The sequence below is a fragment of the Sturnus vulgaris genome, chromosome 1 (genome assembly GCF_052056855.1).
Source record: "Sturnus vulgaris isolate bStuVul1 chromosome 1, bStuVul1.hap1, whole genome shotgun sequence".
Lineage (NCBI taxonomy): Eukaryota > Metazoa > Chordata > Aves > Passeriformes > Sturnidae > Sturnus > Sturnus vulgaris.
Window position 1 is genome coordinate 72,641,223 of NC_142243.1, and position 27,836 is coordinate 72,669,058.

At 39.1% G+C, this 27,836-nt stretch overlaps 2 protein-coding genes across 5 annotated transcripts in view; one reads left to right on the top strand and one right to left on the bottom strand.

Moving 5' to 3' along the window:
• Positions 1–19,863, bottom strand: part of FARS2 (phenylalanyl-tRNA synthetase 2, mitochondrial) — a 226,269-nt gene extending 206,406 nt beyond the window's left edge. The window contains exons 1-2 of one of the 3 annotated variants that reach the window (XM_088169809.1): positions 19,814–19,863; positions 13,270–13,347 (exon numbers count right to left, since the gene is read on the bottom strand). The gene's annotated coding sequence lies outside the window, so the exon portion shown is untranslated. Of the gene's footprint in view, positions 1–13,269; positions 13,348–14,631; positions 14,753–19,813 lie in introns of those variants that run through there. The other 2 variants (XM_088169815.1, XM_088169821.1) reach the window with 2 other exon arrangements.
• A 5-nt stretch (positions 19,864–19,868) lies between these two features.
• LYRM4 (LYR motif containing 4) overlaps positions 19,869–27,836 on the top strand; it is an 84,773-nt gene continuing 76,805 nt past the window's right edge. Inside the window, exon 1 of one of the 2 annotated variants that reach the window (XM_088169845.1) lies at positions 19,869–20,004. In XM_088169845.1, coding sequence (XP_088025971.1) covers positions 19,919–20,004 — 86 coding nt within the window. In that variant the 5' untranslated portion in view covers positions 19,869–19,918. The remainder of the gene's footprint in view (positions 20,005–27,836) is intronic. The other variant, XM_088169852.1, reaches the window with a different exon arrangement.

Genomic DNA, 27,836 nt, shown 5'->3' on the forward strand with positions numbered 1-27,836 from the left:
CTCAGTTTAAATCCAAACAAACAAAGCCTACCACTAAAGAAAACAAACTTTCAAGGTCAAGTTTCAGGATTTTAACTGTAGCATTTTCCACATGACATTCCCTTTCCAGTCCAACTAAAACAGGTACTTTGGGTTTTTAAATAAGTATTTTAGGAAACTCAGCAAAGCTAGAATCATTGAAAATTTGAATGCAAAATGGACATCCTTAAGTTTTAATTTCTGTTATAAAAATTAGCCAGGATAAAATTTAAAACTTTTATAATGGTAATCATTCAATGTTAGTAACAAAATATTCCTTCTATTCCCTCCTTCTGTTGACTGCATTTTATATTTAAAACACCCATGTTTCAATACGAGTAAGGTCCATTGCCATGGCAGACAGATTCTGCCTGTGCTACAGGAATGAAGAGAGGCAGCTGGTGCCACAGTCTTCTCCTAACATCTTTGAGAATGGTAAAAAAAAGTTATTTAAAGATACAACATATATTTTTATTTTATCAAGCGTTATTATTTATTTATTAAACTGTTCTCATTATGGTAAGAAAAAAGCATGTCTGTAAGTGGTATCACTCCACTGACACCATTCCATACCGTTTATATAATGGTCTTCTGTGGACCACCCAGAGCAGGGCATCCTGCCTCTAGCATGCACAACACTGAAATAAATTCTAGAAGAAACTGTAATCACCTGACCAGACATATTCCTAAACATTAATCTTTGAAAACCTTTCACTTTGCTAAAAGAAGTTTAATAGTTTTCTTTTAAAATCAACTAGTTAGTAAGAATTACTCTACCCAGACTCGAAAATATTTCAGGATTATAGAATTTAGACTGAAAAATCTCCCTAGGAACAAACATTTCTATTTGTCTCAGCAGGTTCAGCTTTTGCTCTTTTATGATTCCTCTTCCACATGAAATTTTATCACACATGAGACCTTAAATTGTTCCAGCTTTGTTTAACCGATCTTTTTTCTTGAACATATCCAGAATTATTTGGTATCTGTTCATTACATTGCAAAAGCAGAGTTTTTCCTCCCTTGCCTCTCCACCCAGGTTACCAGACTGAGTAATGGTCACCGAAAATAAAACTTGCAAACTTGCCCACCCATAAAAATGACACTTCTGGAAACTGTAATTTATAGAAGTACAAGCAGCAGACAGACTTCTTCCAATTTAAATATCTGAATCAGAGCCTGAAAGGCCAGTAGTTAGAAAATAGTCCTAATTTCATATAAACAGAGCAATCAGTGGGTAATCAACAACACAGTGAGTATGAAATCTCCATTTTCTCATACCACTGAATCTTTTTATTAAACTCATCTTGGCTTCTTTCTACTGACAAATACAGGTATTTGGGAAAAAATGCCTTTAAAAGTATGGTATCTACCAGCCTAAAAGGATTCCTTCCTAAGGAATTAGACCTGTGAAGTGGAATTCTTTTAGCCACACTGGAAGAACAAATTAAATGCATGAAATCTTTGCTGATGCTGGTACCAGGTTACTTCAGTTCCCACTCTAGGTCAGGAATATCAGAGTTTTTCTAGGCTAACAGTCCTAATGCTGGCAAAATCCAACCAGCCTGCTATCAGAGAGGTGAAACAGACTGGTTTTTGTCATATTATACCAGAAAACAACTTGTGTCAACTGAATCAAGGGGGTTTGGTTTTGCTTTTAAGATGTGTATCTACTCTAAGGGTGTGAATCTAATTATTTGGCCTTATCATAGTATGCTAGGGGGAGTTTTGCTTAAATAATTCTGCTGATTTTCCTGGCTGGCTTGGAAAATTAAGAAACTTCTGTGAGCAAAGCAAACAAATGCTCAGAACAAACCAGATGCTCTTAGTGCACAGTAGATCAGAGTTTTCAGCTACCTAGACATCCTTAATTATTTTCAGCAAATAAGTCATCTGGGTAAAGCTGTTCATTGTAATAAAGGTTGTGCATTTCTTGTTGAGGTTATCTCATCTTGGGACACTCAGCATTTCACTGACAAAATATATAAAGCATTTTTTTCTTACAACTAGTAAAAAGAAAGTGAAGTCATAAAGAGAACCCAACATCTTTTTCTGTAGCACCTAGAGATGGTAATAAAAGGTTTTCAGGTTTTTCACGCCACTTTTAAAATATTCTGTTACTACTAAGCAATGGCAGGGATCTCTCTTGTTGCAAGAAGCAGTAGACCCTTGGTCAGCCAAGACCCTTTAGCCCTGAATATTCAAGAATCAGCTTTTTAAAAGTACTTATGTTTATTTATTATCTTATATAAGAAGGGATTATGATGACTCTAAGACACAAGGCTACTTGTGTTACACAGCAGTCATCAGTGCCTGGTACACATTCATCCCCCAGGCTGTGGTATATTTGTATCTAGGAATTTATTCTGGGATCACCAGAGAACTCTCAAGAATTACGACAAAAAACTTTCCATAGAAATGCTGCTTCATATCTCGCTCTGTTTATGCTCTGTCTTGCTATGAGGGTAAAAGCTTAGTTCCAAACGCAAATCACAGATTGTAAATATCAGAAGGTGCTAGATGTGTCATCAGAAGGGAACCTCTAATAGCAACCAGTAGGAAGTATAACCACAGTTTGCTAAGAATTTTGTATTCACATCTGGTGATGACATCTTTATATAGTATCATCAGTGATGCTCTGAACGGGTACAGTTTGATGGGTGCATATCCTTGGTTCTAGTGATACTACATTTTAAGAGTGATGTATAGTGAAACATAATTTCACAATGTAAATTTATTACCTATATATGCTTTGCCTCAAAAAATTCTACTAGCTTTTTATTCTATTTTTTATACAGCACCTCATATTTCAAGGAATGGAAAACAATTTGATATGAAATCACGAGCATTCTTTTTAAAATCAAAGTACTTTGAATACTTTCAGGAACAGAATAAGATCACCTAAGTGCAGCTCCTGGCTTGACCATGCACACCTGAGGCAGGAACTTCAAAAGGCAGATGGTTTGGCCACAGTGGTGAGGTGGGGGGGGTCATGTGTTTGTGTGTTTTCTGCAGATGTGCACATGGGGAATGTGGACTGCAAAAGTATGTCCCACTCTGTCAAACCACTTCAAGTTACATAGAGCATTTTTCCATGTACTGTAATGCTCGAGCAATCAAATTTGCATCGGATGGCTTACTCTACTAATTGCTGAAGCACAGACTGGAATATTTCCACAGCTCAAAAAAACTTTGACAGATACAGAAAATATAGCGAGAGCTGCATTTCTCCACCATATTTTGGAATTGCAGTAATTTCTCCTGGAACGGGAAAAGCAGGTACCCAATTCTCAAATTGGGTAATTACTCCTAATTACTGCTTACATCTCGCTGGTGACAGTTACCACAAAGGAGCAGCTTTATCAGTATTAATGGGAGATTAGAGAAATGAAATTTTAAACGCCCTTGCAAAATTGCAGAGATGAACAAATGAAAAAAAGATGGAAAAGAGTTTGTGCTGAACCTTGCTTTCAGGATGTATAAGCCCTCTCTTTTAGAAATCAGAAATTGCAACTTAGCCATCTCAGAAAGAAGTATGAGCTCCAGGATAATATGCTCCTGATACAAACAACTCAATTACTTAACAACTAGAATTCTCTGCCCCATCAAAGACACTCACAACATGCACAGCCTTGCCTAAAATCTCAGTTACAAGTCCCGCAGAGAATTAATGCATCAGTTATGGTGAAGGTCTATCTCCCATTTTCTAACCTCTCATGGCCAATACAGTGTACTAAGGAGCAAAACTGTCCACAAGGGAAGCAAAGTTTAATGACAGTATAAGAGATGGACAGTCTCAGAACTAAGCTTAGGGATGACTTTTGAAGACAACCCTCAGACCAATCTCCTTTAGAAATGAATGCAAGATTTACTTCTGTATGTCACAGAACTACAGGATCACAGAATAATTTCAGTTCAAAGAGACCATTGCAGGTAGCCTAGTTCAAAACCTTGTCCAAACCAGGTCACGCAGGGACTTCCCCAGCTGGGTTTGAAAGTCTCCAGCAAAAGAGTTTCCACAACTTCTCTGGGCAACCTAATTATGGCTCATTTGGATTTAGTGCTCTCCCCACCATGAGTTCTTCATATAGAGAGATCCACACAACTGCCTGCTAATACACAAAAGCAAGCCTAGAGCTGGCCTAACCGATATTTTCAAGGAGGGAAAATAGGAAGATACTGTATGTGCAAAACTTTGGAAAGAGTAAAGGTTCACAAGTCACACAGAAGAAAATATCACACTTATACATCTACTTCTCAAGTCTTAGAAACTGCACTTACTGTTTACTTCTATCTACTTTGTCTACACCTGACCCGTAGTACATGATGCACTGTAAATGTCCTACCTGTTCTTTTTGCATCTGGCTATCCACACTACAAAAGTCAAACACTAACCGATTTCTTGAACGCCTTTTAAAAATTATTTTTCCCAGTTATGGATTTTCATTCCAAACATCTAGAGTATTTGTAATTCAGAATTCAACTGAGGAAAGGAGGGTGTTATAGCACAAAATTAGGAGATTTTTCATTTTAAAGTAATTCATTTCAGATGTCATATCAGAAATGGAGATGTTAATTAATGCAGAAAAGTTGATAGGTTTATGATGAGCTATTGTGTATATTTTTCCAGATGATGGCAACACACTGACAGCTTTAAAGAAGTAGATCTGTTAATGTAAGGTTTGTTGTCTAAGCAGCCTCTTCCCTCTGCAGCAATCCAAGAGTTTACATTTACAGTTGATTATCATTTTTATTCCAATATTTGCTAATCATCTCAGAGACTGTGAAAACAAGCATAATTTGTCTCAAGCTCTCTCCTCTAGACATACTATTCTTCTGCATCTAGAAGACAACATATGCAATGTTTTCTCTTAAAGCAGCCATTCTTACTTCTTTTAAAATGTTTCAGACAGCACTGTTCTATTTTCCTCTTATGTAAGATGCAACAGCCAACAGAACATAATTCATTCTCAGGTTTACAGTAAGCTTTCTTTTGCAAGCAGCAGAAACAGCAAAAGTTTATTTTCTCTGTGTTTGGAGGCAAAGTTAGTTTGGAGATTCAGTGGTAAGGGACAAATTCATCCTGCTGCTTCTGCTTTGGCTGAGCAGTTTATAGGGTTTATCTCCTTCATTAAGCCCTTTATTCTCACACACCACCTGTACCTTGCTGTCTCGGGTGACCCAGACATTCTGTGTGAAATTTAACTGAAGCGGAAAAAAGAGGGCTGACAGCAGATGCACAAATACCATCTTGGAGACATAGTTTCCTTAGGCCTTTGTGCTTAAAACCTGGAGTTTTTAAGAAAAGTATTAAACTCAACCTAACAGTGTCTCCAAAAAGTGATGGCAAAACATCGCACCCAGCAACAGCTTAAGTGGAAGTAGCGCTCTGGTTCTCAAAAATGATACAAGTTTAGTCTGTTCTCACCGATAAAGGTCACTGCTAAAGCAATCTGCCACTCTGGGGGCAGATTGCACTTACGTACATTCACTTCACTTCTTTCAAATCATTCATCCAGGATACTCCCTGCTTTCACCGGGCTGCAACACATTTAAGTGTGAACAGATTGATTAACAACCAGGAATCTGAAACAAGCTGCCACTGTATTTCACTGTAGATGAGCAGGGATTGAGGGAGAGACTTTGTAGAGTCAAACCATACATGTACAGGGGGCTGTGCAACACAAACTGCACATTGCAATAAGGGTGATCCTGGGCAGAAGACAGAGAGTCATTGCTTTTTAAGGGTTTGCTTTTTCAAAAGTATTGGGAGGTATGACAGCAATGATGATGGTTTTTTTTTGAAACAGTAGAAACACACAGAAAACAATACAGGCAGAATAACACACAGAAACAATAAGCTATTTCAGAAGCAGAGAAGTTGATGAACTGACATATTCAAGCACAATTCCAACTCCTAATCAGTACAGGTTAGACAACTGTTTTTCAATTATATCCTAGAAATTCTTGTGGCAGTCATCAAACAGAAGGTTTGTGACAGAGTAAGAAAAGTTTTCCCAACTTGTACAATAATTTGTACCTTGATTTTTTAACTATGCTGTCTCAAAATATATAACAAGCAAGACAGGATATCTTGCTTCACAATACATTACATAATACATTAAAGAGTATTTTCCTGCTTTTAATTCTGTCTGACACCAATGAAGTAGACTGTGTATACATTTTTACTTGCCTGTTTCTCAGATTTGTACCTCAAAAATACTGCTCTCCTTCTAAAAGGAATTATTAATTTTTAGTGAAACAAAGGCAAATGAGAAAAACCATTTGCTTACCAACATCCCTTCTCAATTTCAAATGCCTAAGTAGCAATATAAGCTCATCAATCAGGAGCTAGAAACATATAAAACAAATAAATACTTAGATCACCTACTTAATTCCTTTTCTGTTGTCTGGATCACTCTCTCAAGCATACAAATAATTTTTAATACACTCCAAAATAACTGCAGATGATAAATAATAACACATCAGCATGGCCTAAGCATATGTCATGCTCATTTGAGAAGGTAATGTCTGCCTCAAAAGGTGCCTATGTCCTGTGTTATGTTGCAGTTATTATAAAAAGTTTTCTTGTAAAGCAATAGAGAAAATACCACCTAAAACTTCAGCATCTTGTTGGTATAGTATTTAATGTTGCTTCAGTAACTCTTAAATGCAAGTGACAAAAAAAATCAAGGCTCCTTTTAATATTTTTTGACACAGACCTAATTTCTTCAGGTTTTCTTCAGTTTTCATTGACAGGTATGCAACCGACACCTTAGAGAATTCTTATTTATTGTGCTAAAAACTGGGTGCAAACTACCAAAAGTATAAGCAAACCCAAGTGACAGATTTATGACTAGTTACACAGCTGCTAAATTGAGGAAGTGTGGTGTTAGTTTACAAGCCTTCCTCCCTTGATTTTTATACCTACTATTCCTATTTATGCTACTAATCCATAAGAAGCCTGGTAGCTTTCATAACCTTTTAGACAGTAAATCATTCAGACTCACAGCAGAGTCTCCCAAAGCAGACAGGACACACCTACATGGAATCTCTGTGTCCAATGTCAACACCCATGGCCCACCCTACCTCCTGAGCCCCAAGCAGGACTTTTAACTTCACCAACTGCCCCAGGTAAAGGCACTGGGGAAGCTCACCTAAAAATGTACAATAGAGGAAGGAATAAGTTGGTAGAAATCTGGTTCAGGGTAAAAACATTTCAAATGCTTCAGATGAGAAATTTAGCCATTCTGAACTAAAACTGTCCAACAGCTTTGACTATAAACTTGCCCTTAGCAGAGGAGTTTTCTCTGGTTGCTTCTCAAGCTTGCATAAATGTAAACGCATCCCAATATGAAGCAGCACTGTTTTACATAATTTAAAAAAATAAATTAAATGACAGCACTAATAGAGATACCTTCAATATGATCCATTATAAGAACATACTCTATTGCATAATTAAACATTTGATATGCTCTCTAATTGCTCTGAGGCAAAGAGAACCTATCAAAACTGCATTTTTAACCCTTAATGTTAAATATAACATGTGGGAAAGGGAAAGGGTGTTAATGTATTTCAAAATTAGACATAGAATAAAGCTACAATTTGCTCCCTTTTCCAGCATAAAAATATTTTCAACGACATAGAAATAGATCTCTTTTCTGTATAATGAATAAAAGACTCGATCTTATCATTAGAAAGAAAGAAAAAGGGGTTTAGCATAAAATATCTCTTTAAAATGGAGGTCCACCACTAGGAAAGCCAACTATTGGTACTTCTGCACTTGCTGTATCATAGACACACAAATGTATTGGTTTATGTAATTACCATCTCAGTAGGTAAGGAACTAGAAAAGCCAACATCCCAGCATTTCCTGAGCTTGCTACTAATTAAATCATATGCATACCAGTTCAATCCAAGGATGATCAAAGTTAATGAAAAAAAATTCAATTTAATTCAATGAACTGTGGATCAGTTCCAGACATCTAGCTGCTACTCCATCCTCTTTCTTCTTTATCAAAAAGCACTCCAACAGTGTGAAAGTGAAGAGGACTCCATATGAGTCTACAGATTCTGTGATTTTGTATTTCCCCTCAGATCTGAATTTTAAATTAATTATTTGACAGTTGACTACATTGCATAAAATTAAGTAATCTTTTCCATAAAGGTGGATTAGAGGCTACTCCAGGTTTGGAAGGAAAACTGACTACTAACATTACTGTTACATCAATTAGCTTTAAAAGATTTCAACCATCTCTTTCACACACATACACATTCATTATAAATTTATTTATGTGTCCCACTCTTCACCCCTGCAACAATATATTGCCATACCTGAGCATGTAAAATGTCACTAAATTTATAAGGCTTCCTAAGATTAACAGAAAGACAAATTCATGTAGTCGAAAGAAAAAAAAAAAAAAGACTCCATGCTCAGATCAAATATCTATTTCTAGTTACATTTGAAATGCAATATCACAACTGCCAAACAACTTCAGTAAACTGGACATAACATTTATGAAACGTGTCTGAATAGCCTTTGCTTCAATTCTTATTAACAATGTTTTTTCACATTCTCTTTTTCACTACATATTTGTATTAAAAATGGTAATTTAATTCTAGCATCTCAAAACTCATCTGCCAGTGCTGTCCAGGTGCTTTGTAGCCATGGTTTCAGCAAATGTCCTTTCAGATCAGCCTAAAGGCTCTCATTTATTTAAAACAGAGATGGGCAGGGGTTGCTCTAAAATCTTTATTTGGGAATTCAATATATGCATCACTTTTAATAGCCACTGCATAATGTCTCAAATGCAATGAGTATTACAGAGGAAATTAAATTTTAAAAAATAATCTTTCCTGTTTAAGAATCAATAGTCAGTTAAATGAAATCTGAAGCTGTCAGCTTTCAATAGGAAGAAAAGTGTCTATGCCTGAAACTTCCCATTCCATCTATACAGGGACACAAGCTGAAATGAAAAATTGTGTTTTGACATAGTTTCAATAACATTTATGTATGTAGTGCTGCCTAGTTGTCCAACTCACATCTTCCTATTCTAAGACAGATTTCAAGCATTTACTGTTGGAAAAGGGTTTTTTTTATTCATCAGCTCCTTCTACTTCATGTTGGAGAAGAACACTAAAGCCAATGGGAAGGGAATGGTGCTACTACAACTTGTATTACCACACCTCAGGTCTCCTTCACTGTACCTACTCAGAAGCCCTGGACAACTCCACTGTGCCACTGGGAACTTCATGACCAGGGAGTCAGAGCTTCCGGATTTTATCCCCATGCAATGCAAAATCATCTCTCATGGAGCCCTAAAATCCTGAATTGGAATATGAAATGATTTCCCAGTATGCTTGCCCCTTCTCTCTCAACCACTGTGTGTGATGAAAGAGATGTAAAGAGAGAGATGCCAGAAAATGATGACTGAAATCCCTACAGCCTTTCTTCTGTTTCATTTTGACAGGGAAGTTGTCTGCAGAGCCACTTTTAGGCATCCAATTAAAAACAAGGTTACCGGGGTGTTTTTACTGGGTCCAGACATATAAGAAATGGTTCTTAAACTCAGCCCTTGCCTGAGTATAGCATAGTTACAGGATAACAGACTTATAGTTTAAGGTACAATGAGTAAAAACTGAGTCCTATAAATTTACCCTCGTGCTAATACTGCTCTTGAGGGAAAAAGAGATACTTTCTTATACTTTAAAACACTGTTATCAGCCCACTATCTTTGAAATGTTAAATGGGACCTACTAAGAAGTAAATTCTGTTTGCTACAACACTATTTCTTAGATAATGTGAAAACCTTTACTGTTTTTGTACAATTCCCTATCACCGAAGCTCTTTTCTGTTGAGTGAGGGAAACAGAAATTAACAACCAGATTTTTTTTATTCTCCCATTTATGTGCTAGTGACTTAAGCTGCTGTGTTCCCTTACTGTTATTGTGGTTAGAAGCAGAAGATCCCTTCATCTGTCAAGAACTCTTAACCCAAAATCTTAAGCTATAATTGCAAATATATACTATGTTACAGCACACAAAATTTGTTTAGAAACTCTGTATCATCATTTACATTTGATCCCAAATCACATAGGCTGCAAACACAAAAAATGCATGAAAAAAAAGAAATAAAACACAAGTATAGGGCAAAGCAGCTAGCCTACACAGAGTGCAGTATTCACTTCCATATTGTAAAAGGAAAGAAACCCAAACAACTCACCACATCAGTTTCTAAATGACAGAGTTAATTCCAACCCGTTTAACCTACACAAAATGCTGGACTCTCATGAACAGCAAGATTTGAAAACAATACAGAAGGCTCTGCCAGCAAGTCACAGTATCTGGTCTCAATACAGTAGGTCTCACAGCAACAGACCAAATTTCATAAGGTAAAACAAAAATGAAAACTGCTAAACGTTTTCAGTTTGCTTTCCTTTACCCTAGTCTTTTTAGTAAACTTATTTCCTCTATTAATGTATTTCTTTTTTAACTATTCTGCTGTTATTTCCTTGATTCCAGCACTAAAATTTGCCACAGGCGAATGGATATCATACCTCTTCTAAATCCCACATGACTCTCAAGCCTGTGTACTGCCTCCTCAGTCTTCCAATACACTGCTGAGCTTCAAGATGAAAAACTTATTTTGCTCTTTTAAGGACAAGTGCACCCAAGAAAACACTCAAGAGTTAATGACCTAGCCAACCTCCATCAACCAGCTTAAAAATTTTACCTTGCATATTCTACAGTTATGAATGTATATGGGTTACCAAAAGACAGAAAACCTGATTTGCAAAAATTCTTATATTATGAAATATTTTCTGTAACTACAGTTAAATAAATATATTAATTATGTTTAAAGCCTAAGGGTAAAAAAAGTAGTATTTTCCTTACAAATACTTCAACTGCAAGAACACAATAACTAGGTGAAAGAAGATATGAAAGTCAGGGAAGTAAAGAAAATAACAACATGAAAGAATCAAGTTTTTATTATTAATGAAGAACAAGATGTTATTATAGCTCAAGGTCACATATGACAAAACAATCTTCAGTTAATGCCACATCTGTTAGATACCAAGAAAATCAAAATTAAAACATAATAATTGTTTTGGTTTGTTTTCTTTAAAACCATTTGTAGATCTGCAATTTGCCACATGCTGAAAGACTGTGTTGCACACAGGCCCAGCAGGGTTTGCCACTCAGGGTCAGGACTGAGACCCCACGGGACACTGGGGTCAAATAAACTCCTAATATCAGGTGACAAAATAGGATTTCAGAGAATGTGCAGTATCTCTTAAGTTTAGTTTATTTAAAAAGGAATCCTTTAAGTAACAAATCAGGAAGTCTGACAAAGTAACTAGAATAAATATGTTCCTCCCATGTACTTAGTTCAAGTCTATGCAGCAGACTTTCTCTTTGTAGAATGAATACTATATTAAGAATATAACCTACCACAACAGAACAGCGATAAAATGGCAGTATAAAAATAAGATACATTGTGAGTGGAAGTGGAGGATGGAATAATAACCACAATCTGTGCAGGGAAGAACAGGGACAGAAGGGAAACAAAAAAAGTTAACCTCTATCAAGCAACATCTATCTGTTTAGAAGAACATTCTTTCATAAAACTCGATGAAGTTACTGCACCAGAATAAAAAGCAAGCAGCTATTCAAAGTTCAATAAACCTATACAGAGCCAATATTTAATTACCTCTTCAATATGTGATGATTTTACACATACAGTACCATATCTGTCCATTTTACAATATTACCTTCCCATGGGAAGAGTTGGTGTAATGCACTACGCAATTTTCACACTCTAAGTAATTAGTATAATAAAATCAAAGTTAAAACAAATGTTGAAAGAAAGCTATGTTCATAGTCAAAACAAGTAAGAAAGCAATTTTAAAAATTATGCAAATTCTCTCAAAAGTAAGAACACTCTCAGTGAAGATCTTGAAAACTTTCTTGAAAGTCAAACCAATTTTGAAATCCTACATACACACAAAAAACTAAAAGTACTATTAAATCTGTGTGAGGACCTGATGATTTGCTCTGTTTATCTGTTTTCTCTGTTTTAGACATAGCACATCTACTTCACCAGGAATCATTTCCAAAAAAAGGAAAAAGTTAAACAATAACTAAAATCAAGTGCATAAAAATGAATTAAAGGAAACAAAGCATATGTACTGCCAGGTTAAAACAAACACGTGAACAAACAAAATAAAATAACAACAACAACAACAGAAATTCCCCATAATCTGACCTTGGTCAAAACCAATACTAGGCTACAAAACATACCTGAAAAAGTTAATCACAACAATTGTAGAACAAGGACATACTTAATTCAGGTCTCCAGACAGATGAACTCTCACTAATGTTCCCAGAACAGCATTTCAAATTCTTTCTTTCCCCATTCCTCGTTCCCACCTTTCGGCAGAATGTAAACCCATCCCTCTAGGAAAGCTGGCAGCTCCACTTCATAGGTGTGCATCCCCATCTAAATCAACACTCATTCCCAGTTGGAGGGAAGACACAAACCTTATTAGGAGCCACTGATACACACTGCCTTTTGCTGATGCTGCCATGGGCTCACGTAGCTAAGAGATTGGAAGGTTAATGGTGGGGTTTGTAAAGTTCTAATCATTGCCTCTCCATAGCTACCTGAGTTCATTCTCCATTCATGAGAGCATTCTATCCTATCCTATCCTATCCTATCCTATCCTATCCTATCCTATCCTATCCTACATCAATTATAACTAGTGTGTAAAATGAGGAGAAATTAATTTGTCACCTCTTCTCACACTGAAGAGCAACTTTCTGCCTAGGTAGTTAGGCAGATTTCAAAGGGATTGTATTTAATGATCTGGACATACTCCAATATAAAGATGATAAAATTTTACCTTCTGAATTTCTTCTTCAGAAGATTATTATCTTCTACCTCTCCCTCTTCCTCTCTCTCTCTCTCTTATTATCGTTACATCCCTATCTTTATGTCTCAAGTCTCACAATTTTCTTTGTATTAGGAGTAAGGAAATGCATGAATTCTATATGGAAAGCAAATTTATATAGTTATCATACTATACATGTCATTAGCAGCTGGTGAAGATGAAGAAATGTTTATTAATTACTAAATAAATTAAAATTTTATTATTAATCAAAATGGAGAGGGACTGAAAACTTGTTACTAACTAAAAAGGCTGGCAGTGCTGCTGTCAAAGATTCAGGAAGCTATATTTATTTTTAATTATTTACCTGCAAGCAGAGGTAATCTTTCTTCAGTTCTGCTTTTTTTGCCTGTTAGCTTTAGTCAGTGCTTTGTTCCTTCTCAGGCTGAAAGAAAAATTTTGAGAGAGTCACTCCAGATATAAAAAACACAAGCAGAAATAAAATAAAAAGAGAGTTCTATCTAGAACTGTGAAGGCACGTAAGGAAGTATTGACAATTCAGCTGACCTTACGAATGCATCAGAAGCATGATATATACAGGAACATGTCCCTAAGGCACTATCACTCATTATCAGAGCTCTGAGGACATAAAACCAATAGTGACACAAGATGAAAGATCAAAAATGTCAAGGATCATGCAAAGGTAAGTATCTTAAACTCTACCATTACTACAATCCCTAATATGGCTATATTGTTTCCCTCATTTCAGTTAAAGCATTGCTCCACAGAATTCTTTCATCTCTAGAAACAATTTGCTTCAGCTTCCTATTCAAACTGCTGATTCTTTTTCCTGGATCAAAAGTCCAAGCTAGTAGAACAAAAAGTCATCCATACATATATGAAAACACGTTACAAGTGGAAAATCATATTCCCCCTCATCTCAGTCAGAAAACTAAACAGATTGCCTACTTACAATCCACTCAATCCTTGATGATTTACCCATCCACAACATCAATTGTAAACAACAATTCTGCTTAACTTTCAGTAAAAAAAAATTTAAATATTAGTTCCTTCCACATGTCCCATTAGCCGAGGTCACATCTTTCCAACACATTAGAGAAGACCTTTCAACTTTTACTTTACATTGGATAACATGTTTTCTTACATCAGATCCACACTAGCTTAATAACAACACAATACTTCTACACCTACAGGTACTTTGATCTAGGAATTGTTTCCAACAAATAATCACAGAAGACGGATTTATAAGAAAATGGCTACTTGAAGTGGATTTTCAGGGAAGGACTGACTTAAGCAGTAGTCCTTGAGTGGAGCTAGCCCCTAGTGTCTGCTGAAAAGTAAGGCCATGCCCACAATCCAGGGAGCAGAAGAATTGGGATGCATAAGCAGCAGGATGTCTTTGATTTCACATACTAGAGACATAGGACTGGGTAAGCAGAAAAAAACCCCACAGCACTGTGTTAGCTGTGCACCAATCCCCAAGGCTGAAACATGGAGAACCTGAGATGAAGGGCATGGCCTTTATCACCACAGCATGACCATGTGCATGCCTGAATACATATTTGCACATTTTTCTGCACACTCACATACACATTTATACATGACAAAAAATAAACTCAAGCGAAGAAAGAACTTTGTTCTAGGAAAATATCTTAGGTGTAATCACGATCTTTAACTCAAAAGATTGGCAGTACCATTTGTAACCAACCTGCCAAACTGGAAATCCCAAGTCAGCAAAAAATACACAGGGGCGGCTACGAAGAGAATCTCAGTTGCTCTTAAACAAAGTATCAGTCCTTGTTTTACTGCTAAGTTTGCTTCCTAAGCTTTCTGCCTGAAAGAGGGCAGAAAAAAATATCAAAATACTACATAATTTAGCCTGTCTGGCTGACAGCTACTGAGAATTACAATGATAGTGTAAATCACAGAGGAGGGAGAGGGATTATACAGTGTGACTCTAAAGGGGCATAAACGAAAAAGTAGGATGAACTCAGGGAAGAGGGTAGCATAGGATGAGCATCAGAAAACATTTCTTAACAGCAATACAATATAAAGCAGAAAATAGAATATATTTTCCCACAGAAAGAGAAGTTATTTAAAGCTAAATTAGATAAAACACTGGAAAGCACAGCAAAGAAAGCATTTCCAAATAGATGAGGTCATGGATGAGAATACTTAATTAATCCTGTCCTTTATGCTACTCATTATTAGATTACCAAGCAAGATCTCAGTAAAACAAAAAACTACACAGCAAAAATATGTTAATTTTTGGGGGTTCTTGTCTACACCAGCATTAAGGTTAGCAGTGTTTAGAAGTGTCATTTGCATTTGATGCAACTATTATATGCAGAATGATTTAAACATTACTGGTAATTTTCCCCTCTTAGTTATTATTTTGCCTATAACACAAAGTTATCCTTTTAATTCTGGAATTCTATAGTATTTTTATTTCAAGCATTTCAAAAGACTTTACCAACATATGTCCACTAAGAACATCTTTCAAAATCAATATGGTGCATAATACTACATTTCATTAATCCAGAATCATCCTGTGACTGCTAAACTGTCCAGCTCCTTAATTGTCAAGTAGCACAACGCCCATGAATTCTCTGGAGGACTAAAGCCACAAGAAATAGAAAGTTAAAACTGTTGCCAAGAAGGAAAACAAAATTTGATGTTTCTTTTAGTCTGATGCCCGCAGCCTGTTCATGAACCACGAAAGGTTTAGGAGCAGTGGTAAAACAGGTGTTCCCTTAAAAGACCAAGTATTACAACAGGAAATGCACTACTGGTTGTGTTTCGGTTTTCCTACTATTACTGCTCTTACAATCTTACTTTAAACAATACACAACATTCTGCAATTCAGTTTGGAAAGAGATGGGGTAACTCACAAAAAGCTGACCAAGAGAAGAGATTTTTCACCACCTTTTTCTTCCCTCTGAACTTCCAGGCAGAAATTTTTAAATGCACAAAGAATTCAGGAGTATAGCTGAATCTGAAATATGGAAGTTTCTCCTCCTAAATAAAAATATTCTTTTCTACAGGGAAACCAACTAAATACAATTCTTTTAAATAGCAGAGTCAGTCAAGACCTCATGTTGATACACATGTGGAAATCTTAATTCACCATACAGAATGGTTAAATTACAGTTTGTTTCATTTGTCACTGAAATCTCAAAATTCTTGTGATCTATAATCCTTGTTTTAAAGGTCATACTCTACACTGTGTAGGATCTCACTGAGCATGACCCTATCAACCAAGAACTAAGACAAGGAAAGAAAAGAGACACCACAGCACTGCAGCATGGAAAAATTAGCATGATTTCACAAACTGGAAAACAATTATTAAAAAGAGATTATAATATCACAACAACCAATTATCATTCGGACCCTCAAAGAAAAATAATGAAAACCAACAGCAGCATACCAGGAAAGCACATGCTCTCTGAAAGTGCTCAGTGCCATGTCATGAAGCTGAAATAGTGCACCACAAGGAACAATTTAGCAACAGATGATAAGACATCGAATATGTCCCAGGTAATAGAACAGCTGTTTCTTTCCACTCCAGTCCACAGCCCCTGCAGGTACTTCATCCAAAGTCCTTCTCCTCCCTCCCTTCTTTCAGCAGCTACACGCTTAAATATTCAAGGTATTGATCCTATTACATCCTCTCAAAGTGCTTATTTATGTCGAGAGATTCAGAAAGGCAGGGCACATGGCACCTTCCTTCCCAGACCAAAGGCTGAAAGCAAAGATTTCTGTACAAATGAACACTCACCATCCCTAAATTCAGGTTTTCCCCTCAGGAATGAGGAGGCAGTTAATGAAGTGATTATTGCTGCTTCCCCATACACAGGCTCCAGTGTCACAGGACACAGTGGTCATTTGGGTTGTGTCTGTCCTTTGAACTCCCTGCAGGCTTGCAGTGGTGCACATAAACAAAAGCCAGCAGAAACACGTGTGTCCCAGTCACAGCAATGTCCACTTCCTGCAGAATGACACAACTTCTGGGACCATAACCCATCACTTCCAAGAAAACATAGTAACGCATGCATAAGAAAATAACTTATTTTTCCAGTTAACAGTGCCAACACAACTGCTCAGAAGTGACTAGTTTCTGCCAAAAATTGATCTTCTCCCCTTGAGTGTCTTAAAGGTGAAGATAGAAAACAGAGACAAGTAGACCTTTCTCCTTTGATAGATTTACTTTGCATTTGATCATGCATTGTATGTGCTTACTGCTTATTCTAAACATAAGAGGTTTCTATGCTTTTTCAAGAGAAAAACATGGTTACCTAAAAAAAACTTTAAAAAATAAAACTCACAAAAACTTTCAGGGAGTTTCAGGAACAGGATTAGCATCTGAGGCCATTTAAAAATAATTTATAATTACTTTTCAAATATTAAATTAATACTTTTCCTGTAAACAAAATTTGCTGAATGCTTTCATCCCAATTACTCCCTCATCTTTTAGAGCTGAGGATTGTACCATGAAAACTTTATTTCCAGCAATACCTGAGAGCTGTTGTAAAATTAGATGGAACAACTGCCACACATCCACAGAATGGTATCACATAACTTTGCTAAACTCTCAAACCTAAGTTTGGCTCTGCACATGATAGAACCATCTTTTTAAGCTGTCTGAAGTCCACCCTCAGAACAAAGGGCAGGGTAGCCACTGCTGCTTTCAGAGAAGATGGTAAGCCTGTAGACACAAAGCCAGAGTTCTGCTACAACATGTATTAAGCAGCCCAGTCACCAACAGCTGCAAAGATGGGGAGCACCAGCACCATAGATGGGCTCTGCTTCTGGCATGGCAATCTGCTTTAACAACATGGCTTGGGCTGCAAGGAGATTTTGGGTGGCCCCATGGACAAATGAAGGGCATGCTTGCTTTGTATTTCTCCATGTGAGTGTCCTAAATGCCAAGAACTAACCCAAAACACACTGCTTTGTAACATACAAGGGAAGGCCTCAGAAGCATTATGCTTATCCCAGTACTGCAGCTACACGTTTTTCTACATTTCCTGTAACATAACATTTTTAGTTTGGGCTTTGTTAAAGAGAATATCCAGGAAATTTTCTACATACAGAAAATCTCCATTTCCAGAAGCCTAAAAGGGCTGCTGAAACACAGTACACCTGTAAAGATAAATCTGAAATACATTCATGTGTCTATACTAATTACATCCGAAAGTACAGAAATATTTTGGTTCTTTGCAACAAACTGTAAATTGCATCAGATGTGCAAACGATGATAATACTCAAATGCATACGCAATAAACATGCGTTAAATTAGAAGTGGTAATTGGAAGCACTTTTGCCAGAGACATATAGAATATCTACATGGTAGCTGTTTTAAACATCTACTATATAAATAACAGACTGTGAAGGAAGGAGGAGCCCTGTCACGATACCTGAAAGGAAGTTCTAGTGAAGTGGAGACTGATCTCTTCTGCTGTGCCTGCACTGAGAGAACCAGAGGAAATGGCCTTAAACTGAGACAGGGGAGATTCAAATTACATATTAGGGCAAAAATACATTGTTAGAGTGGTCAAGCATTGGAACAGGTTACCCAGGGAGACGGTGGAGTTACCATCCCTGGAGGTGTGCAAGAGACTCCTGGGTGAGGTGGTTTAGGGGTTATAGTAGCAGTGCTGGGTGGACATTTGGACTGGGGACTAAAGGTCTCTTCCAACCTTGATGTTTCTATAACTCCAAATAAATTGTATTGCTGATAAAATTCAAAAATCAGTATTAAATACAGCTGTGGCATAATACCTGTAAGTTACAAAGTTAAGTTTATTCTGCAATGGCAAAACTTTCAGCAAAAGAACACGCTTGATGTGTGATTCAAGTAACAGAATTCATCTTAAAAACAGATATTGAGAGAGGCATAACGGAAAAATCACTATAAAACAACAGGCTCAGGTACAATGTACAGTGATGTACAATGACTCAATTGTCTATAGTGGTTTCAGAGAATGACAGAATGGTTGGGGTTGGAAGGGACCTCTGAAGATCATCTAGTATTATCTCCCTGACAAGGCAGGGTCACCTTGTGCAGGTGACACAGGAACACATCCAGGTGGATGTTTCCAGAGAGTGAGACTCCACAAGCTCCCTGCACAGCATATTCCACTGTTCTGTTATCGTTAATGTAAAGTTGTCTCCCACACTGAGGTGAAACTTTTGGATTCTAGTTTACGGCCACTTCTCCTCATCCTTTTGCTGGGCATCACTGAAGAGTCTGGCATCACTCTCTTGTAATCCACTTTTGATATACATATTAATGAGATCCTTCTCAGTCCTGTATTCTCCAGACTAAACAGGCCCAGCACGCACAGTCTCTCCTCATGCAGACAGATGCTCCAGACTCCAAATTATCTTCGAGGCCTCTGATGGACCCTCTCCAGTACATGAACTCAGTCTGCAAATGTGTACAGCGATTCCGAGGCAACTCCCTGCACGCATTCATCACTTGTTGCTCCCCGATCTCCCCCAGCCATCATCCACCTCCCCGTGTGGCACACACCAAGTACGGGCCGCGCACACCGCGCTGTTTCCCTCGCCAGCAGAGCATCTCTCGGCGCTGTTTTCGTTTTCCCCGTCGCTCGGGCCTTCCCTCCCCGCCCTCGGGCCCTTCACAGCCGCACGGCACGGCCGAGCCCGCCAGGCACCCGCGGGGCAGTCGTGCCTTGGGACACACGCCGGAGCTGCCGGGCAGGCCCGGCCCGGCAGGACCCGGTAACCGACCCCAAGTCCCCCGAGTCCACGGCCCCCACGGCTGCCCCGGCCGGGGACTCGCTTCTCCCCGCCCCGCCCGCGCCTTGCGCTGGGCCCGGGCCGAGCCGCGGCCGTGGCCGCCGCCGCTCCGCGCCGCCACTCACCGCCGGCCCTGCGGCTCCGCTCCGCCGCGGCTGCGCCCGTCGCGGGCGGCGGGAGGGCGGGGAAAAGGGGCCTCGCCGCGGGAGGAGTCGCTCGGTGTCGGCAACATGGCAGCGTCCAGCCGTGCCCAGGTGCTGCGGCTGTACCGCGCCCTGCTGCGGGAGAGCCAGCGCTTCAGCAGCTACAATTACAGGTGCGGGGAAGGACTCCGGGGGCGGCGGACGCGGGGCTCCCCGCCGAGGCGTGGGGTCCCGGCGGTGCTTGGGGCAGGGGCGCGGGGAGCCGCGGCCTCGGGAGGAGCCGAGCCGTGCCCTGGAGCGACAGCGGCACCGGCACCGGGCCCGGCCCCGGCCCCGGATCCGAGCGTAGGGAATGGGTAGCCCCCGGACCCTCTGCCGGGCCCCAGGCTGCTGCAAAAGCACCGGGGTATGGGCTATTAGGAAGAAGGGACAGGACAGAGATTGTCCCAACCTGAAGTACTCGTGCTGGGTCTCTTCAGTACAAGAAGGATAAGGAGCTGCTGGAGAGGGTCCAGTGGAGTGCCCAAAGATGAGGAAGGGTCTGAAGCATCTCTCTTCTGAGGAGAGACTGTGGGAGCTGGGCCGGTTTAGTCTGGAAAAGGGAAGACTGAGAGGGGAGCTCATTAATGCGTATAAATATCTTGGGGTGGGTGTCATGAGGATGGTGCCCGACCCTTTTCAATGGTGCCCGGCAAGAGGATGAGCAAAGGCCATAAGATAAAACAGAAGAAGTTTCACTTTGACATGACAAAGAGCTTCTTTAGAATTAAAGTAGCAGAGCGCTGGAACAGGCTGCCCATGAAGGTCGTGGACTCTCTCTCTCTGGAGACATTAAAAAGTCACCTGGATGTGTTCCTGTGTCATCTGCCCAAGGTGACCTTCCCTTGTCAGGGGACTGGACTCGATGATCTCCAGAGATCATTCCAACCCTAATGATTTTGTAATTCTGTATAATTCTGATATAGCTCATGTCTGGTCTGTGTGGTACCCATTTCCTGGCAGCGAAGAGCTGGGGTCAGGCTGCAGCCAATGCCTGGCACCATGTGCTGTGTCCATGCTCAGGGTGTGGGATTAGGATTCACTCTTCCTGCCACACAGGATACCAGGCTGCCTGCCTGTCTGCCTTCTCTGGCTGTCAGTGAAAGGCACACACTGTTTTTGTGGAAAAACATCGGTGTAGTCCTGGTTTCCTTTAGCTATCTGCTGTGTTCACACGGAATGCTGCTCACCCACACCAGCAGAACTGAATTGCCATTTACTTTACCACTCAGTTGGACCACAGGAAGAGACATGTGAGCTACCTGTGCTGTGAATCATCTCTCAGGCAAGAAGGGAACAAAAGCCTTTAAACTTGCAGAACTGTGGTGAGCTTTGTGCTCTGCAAGGCACAGGTATTCCACAAACCTCAGGTGCAAGGGAGTGCACTAGGAAGGACTATGGGGCTGAAAATGAGCTGGTGCTAATAAACCTTCGCTGCTGACTCCACACAGCAATGTGTTTGCATCACGTTCTGTTGCTATCAAGGCTTTCTCCTGCTCTTTGCTGTCCTGAGTGTCCCTGGCTTGTTAGCCTTGTTCTGGCTAACAAAGGCAGGCTTGTACGTAATGGAGATGGCTTGAGATACACAGTTGGTGAACAGCTGAATGAAGCTCAAGTCCGGACCACAGCTTGTTTTCAGCAATGGGTTTGTACTTTGGGGTGAGCAGTGAGGAAGTGAAGTCCACGCCAGATTTTAAAGGGTAGATATTATATGGTGTGTTTACCATGTCAGTCTGTTTTTTTGACACCGTATCACAGTGCAAGTTGCAGCTTTACTTAAAGGAAAGATGTCTAGTTTTGATGGGCCTGCCCTTAGATACTGTAAAATCAGAAACCGTCTAAAACCTTGTCGTGTATACACATTTGTGAGCACAAAAAGCCATAGCAGTTTCCAGCAAGAAACGACCAGCAGCTGTTACATTTAGAGGTCTGCTGTGACCACAACAGTCCTGCCTGTTTACACCACACCCACAGGTAAAAGGGACACCCCATTGGCTTCTTGCGGGCCAAGATAAGCACCCTGCCTGTCCTCAGGGCTGCGGTAATGTGATATGGCAGTGCACGGGAATTAACCCAAGGACTCTGTGTAAGAACCAACTTGCAGCAAAGTAGAAGTTGTTACAGATTAGTATTATTGATCCATGACTTTCAGCTAGACAGTATCAATACTTCATTACTGCAAATTGCGTATTTGTAAGAGTATGTCTGGAGCATGATCAGCTAGTTATTGTCTCTTTATTTGCTTACTGTGTTTTTCTCCTAATTTGATTGCTCTGGTTTCATTTAGCAGGCAGCTAAACACCACACAAGTGCTCGCTTGCTCCCCCCTCCCCAATGGGATGGGGGAGAGAATTGGAGGGGAAAAAGTAAAATGGGTGGGTTGAGATGAAGACTTTTTAATAGAACAGAAAAGGAATGGATGATAATAATAATAATAATCAGAATATACAAAATAAGTGATGCACAGTGCAGTTGCTGCCAACCAATACCCAGCCAGTTCCTGAGCAGCAGCCCCAGCTGGCTTTCTCCCTGGTGTATGTACTGAGCATGACTCCGCATGGTACAGAATATTCCTTTGGCCAGTTTGGAGCATCCTGGCTGTACTTCCTGCTAGTTTCCTGTGCCTCCCAGCCTACTTGCAGGTCGGTTGGTGTGAGAGGCTGAAAACTTCCTGACTCAGTGTAAACCTTGCTTGCCAAGAGCTAAGAGATCAGCATGTTGTCAACATCACTCTCATCCTAAATCCAAAACACAGCACTGTACCAGCTACTGGGAAGGAAATTAATTTGACTTTCCAGACAAAACCAGGACATAGGTACATACAGATTGTGGTGGAAAATTCGTATTTTTTGGTTTATGTCTCTCTGAGTAAATATATTCTTTAGGTCATCTCATAGCCCCAGATTTTCTTCTGCCACCCAATAGAACTTGTGTGGTAACTGTGAAGAATATCACTCATGTCTTAAAGTAACTGAGGTCACCACTGGCAGCATTCAGAATAACACAGGAGCATCTTCTGTGTCCTGAAGTAAATGTCACAGAGTGTTTGGACACCCAGTTGTGTACGCCAGGTTTTAACAGCAGGGAGATGGAATTTAGTAGACTGTAAGTAATTTCATGCCTGCCCTTCTGCCCTATTACCCAAGCAGAGCATGAGAGAGTGATTTGTACTGGAGGAAAATCAATATGCAGAAGGGCAAGATGTTAGGTTTTGAGTCAAAAGGGTGGTTTTTAACAAGTGTACTATTTTCTTCTGCTTGGTTGACAAAAAGTAGAACCTCTGATGCTTTATAATACGTTGGATTATAGTCTCAGCTAAACGGATTTAAGGGATATTTCTAAATATCATTCATGATTTAAATAATGGTATGCTGTGAGTGGTTTCGGTACAGAAAATGAAGGAATTTATAAACTTGTGAAAGCCATTAAAATACATCTGGTTGCAAATGAAGATAATCAAAACTTTAAAATTTATTGTTTGTTTGAAGTGTCTGAAGCTCACTGGGAATCTAATGGGAATGTAGGACTTCCTAGTCTTCCCCGAGAGAGTTTGTCATCTCCATGTTTGAAGGTTTTCATAATAGGTTGAGCCAAAGAGCACCATGGCTGACCTCACCTTGTTGCATGCAGGCCTATTTCAAGTGTGACATTGACCTGGAAAAGCTCCAGAGAGTCTAGCTAGCCAACTTACTATGATTTTCAGACCCCTAGCCTTCCTGGCCCTATAAAGATACAAACAGTGGCTAATAAGTTCAGAGTAACGTCATATGACATGCTTCCAGCTCATCTGCTTTCAATTTATTTAATTTCTTGTAGTTATGAGCAATGTCAGAAGCTTTGAGCCTCTCTGTTGGAATTTTTCTGCAAATAGTTTTTTAAGGTCTTTCTTGGTTTATTGCAGATTTTTTTCAGTTATCCATTATGGTCTGTTTTAACTGGTGGAAGTTGTATTTTTATTTATAGATACATTTCTTTCTTGTCTCTCTAAATTGCATTTTAATGGAATTTGATTTTTCTTTTAGAATGTACAATATTATTTGACTAATAAAGCTACCCAGAATATAGGAGAATCAGGGAAGAAAATTTGTCAAACAAATTTGTCAATTTGTTTGCATTGGAAACAAGTTAATTGAATGCATGCAGTCTCATCTGAGACATGTCCTTCAAGATTTAAAACTAGTAAATCTGATTTTTGCAAGTGACTACTAACCTAGGAGAAAAATCAAGCAAAATTATTTGCATTGTTTTTTTCACCACCAGTTACTTTATCTATTTTGACTGACAGTTGTTGATCTGATTTTAGGGACAGTTGTTGATCTAGAACATAGAACCATAAAACAGTCTCAAGATTACTGCCCCTTTTTCTTGTGGGGACTTCCGTTTGCCAGATGTCTTCTGGGAATATAATACTACCGAGAGGAAGGAGTCTGGGAGGTTCCTGGAGTGTGTGGAAGATAAATTCCTAATGCAGTTGGTGAAGACACCCGACTGGACCTGTTGTTTGCCAAGAGAAAAGGACGGTTGTGTTGTGAGAAAATTAGAGGACACCTTGGGCACAGCAGTCCTGAAATGATAAAGAGTTAGCAGTTCTCACAGACTAAGGAGGGGGATCAGCAGAACTGCCACCTTGGACTTCCAGAGGGCAGATTTGGGCCTGATAAGAGACATGTTCAGAGTTGCTTGAGACACAGGTCCTGGAGGGTAGCGGTGTCTCTGAAGGCTGGACATTCTTCGGGACAGGAATCTTCAAGACACAGGAGCAGACTGTCCCCATGTGCTGGAAGATGAGCCAGCAGGGAAGAAAAGCAGCCTGGCTGAACAGAGAGCTTTGGAGGGAACTCGGGAGGGGAAAAAAAAAAAAAAAAAAAAGGCAAGCAGAATTTACAGAGTTTTTGACCAGTAGAGGAAAAGGCAGACTATGCCAGGGAACTCCTTGGATGTCATGAGGTTTTGCAGAGGGAAAATAAGAAGAGCCAACCCCCCGCTGGAACTTCATCTGGCTACTGCCATAAAAGAAAATAAAAAATGTTTCTGTAGATATATCAGCAATAAAGGAAGGGCTAAAGAGAATCTCTATCCTTTGTTGGTTGCAGAGATAAACATAGTGACGAAGGATGAGTGAAAGGCCAAGGTACTTAGTGCCCCTCTTTGCCTCAGTCTTGATAGTGAGACTTCTCTGGATACCCAGTTCCAGAATAGAAAGTTCTCTGTCCAGTTCCTTTCATGAGAGCGCCTGTATTTTTGCACAAGTATAGGTTGAGTTGACCCATACTTGCATGATGACGTATGTTAAGATTCTGACAACAACTTTATAAGAATAAGAGAATATAAGCCACACCAAGTAAATTTTTTTTAAAACCGCTCTTTTATAGAAATGAGTTTCTTTCTCTTACTCCCAGCATACCTTATTTGGTCACTTTAATGGAAAAATCTTACTTTGCTTTTAGTCCTTGGTCTATGGAATCCTGTCAGTGTTTCTTTTTGCACTTTCATCACTGAGGTATTTTAACAGCCATGTTAAAATTTTACATGTGACAGTTATCCAAGCTGAATAAGCCTTACTCTCACTGGATATCCTAATATCCTAAGTTTGTGATTGACAGGGTCTGCCAGGAGACTGTTTATGTTTCTGGGTGTTAGGCAGGAGAAAAAGTCTCAATGGTGATTAAACGAAAAAAAGTTCAAGACAATAATGAGAAAAGAGAGACGTGGTTTTCTGACCAAAACGGTAGTTTGTAGCTGTGGTAAGAAATGCAGGAAAAAAATGAAATTGTCAGTTCTGTCCAGCAGAGACGTCTTACTTCTTTGTTGGTGTATGGTGACAGAATTGCAGTTTACAGTTATCTGTTTTTCCTCAGCTGTGCAAAGAAGGCAGATAACTCATTTTTTCTTCTCTGTATGTAATTGCACACTGTATTCTGAGTGGTAATAAACGTCAGGATTTTTTGAGTTAATTTCGCATTTACTGAGTGTGTGGTGTTCTCTGTCATCTACTTGAAAAGTATAAAAAAGTCAGAGCTGCAGCAGCTGTGGCATTCCAGAGTCCAGAGTGGTTCCCATTGTGCACTGGTGCAGACATTTGTTTTGGCCTTGAGCTGCATGACCCAGAGTCACAGGCAAACAGGCACTGTATGTTTTCAGATCATGTTGTGGAGCAGTCACACAGATTTGTGATTGGCCTTACTAATATCTCTTTTTTGGGGGAGTTAAATTTTAGCTATTATTTCAGTGACCACATACTATTTTGCCATTATATTATTTTAAGCTCTTTTTAATATATTGCCTTATTCTGACAGAATCATGTATGCTTGAATAGAGATGTCCATATTCTGAGAGCATTTTAAGAGTATAAGAGTATTTTAATGGAAATATATGCAGTTTTTGGGAAAATCTAGAGGTGTAAGAACATGGTTTTGGATTGGGGTCTGATGTTGAAGTATTTTCATTTGACATTAGTATTGTATATGTATAAAATATTTTGGAAAGACAGCCAAAGTACTCTATTTCAAAAATGACAAAACATAGCCATTAGTTGCCCTCGGAACATATTTCTCTGAAATTTTAAAATGAATGGAAATAGTTTTATCAACTACTTTGATTTCTTAATAATAACATTACCCAACTGAAAATCATTGCATCAAAATTCTGTTGATCTTGTTCATTAGGAGTTCTCTTTGGTTTAAATGTTCAGTTTGTCATTTTCCAAATACATTCACTTTACCCTTGTAAAGTCACACTTTTCCTAAACAATTAATGATATCTCTGCATCAGGTCTGATGTAATTTTCTTGGGGTATTTTATTTGTCTGATTTTTGGAGGGGGGGGGAGGTTGTTGGGTTTTTTTGTGGGGGGAGGTTTGTGGTTTTTTGTTTTGTTTTTTGTGCAGAGGATAATTTTGAACAGTAGTAACTTGGAGGGAGAGTTTGGAGCACATGCAGAGCATACAGAGTTCTGGAAAAACTGAAATTTAATATTTGGAAGACAAAGCTTCCTCAAAAGACTGATCTACTGTTTTAGTTATTTTATTTTAGTAGAGACACCCAAAATGTGTAAATCTGCTGTGGCTGTTTGTTATTCTTTGTATAGCACAGAAGAACAGGGACATATTTATTTTTACGTAAGATTTAATTACCAATAGTGTTTGTTTGAGAGCTAATGAGAGTAGAAAAAACACTGCCTCTAGCAGTGGCTCATACCCATACACATATGCTTATGATTTCTGGTAAATGAAAAGCACTTTGTAATGTAGCTGTAGTATTAAAATGGATTAAAATGCTGTCCCAGCTAATCTCCTCCTTTCCTTACTCTTGGATATGGCTTTAACACTTAGTTCCTCTGTCTTCATCTCCTTGCTGCCCATAATGAAAAGGAGCTGACCTCCTAATATCCAGATGATTCAAGATACAGTAGATACAGGCTATTATTATTTCAAGTGTTCTTTAGACCAGCATTCTGGATTTTAAAAAAATCAAAGCAATTTAAAAAGGAAACTGCAGTCAACAAGGCAATGCTTAGAACCACTTGCCGCAGTAATGGATGGCAAGGATTCTTCTGAGCTATCTCTTCAGTAAAGCTCTTCCCATGTGTTTTTGGATTCACTGGCCAACAAAGTACAGTCCTAGATTGCACATAGTTCTCTGCTTTTTAAAAAAAAGGGGGGATCAAATGAGACTTACTTGGTTGTTTTCTTGTGTTTGTGAATACTTGAGCCAGCTATTCCAGAACTCTTTTGCACAGAACTCAGTACAAAAGTGTCCTTAGTGAGATATATTATTGGGGATTCTTCTTGATACAGTTTTTTCTCAAGAATGAAGATTCCACATATCATCCAGACAGTATTCTGGCTAGAGTGGCGTTATGGACTACAGCATTTTTCTCTTACATTTTTTTCTACACTCTAGTCTATTCTCTTCTAGTCTATTCTATTCCTTTTTACCTGCTCTCCATATAAAATTCTAACATTCTT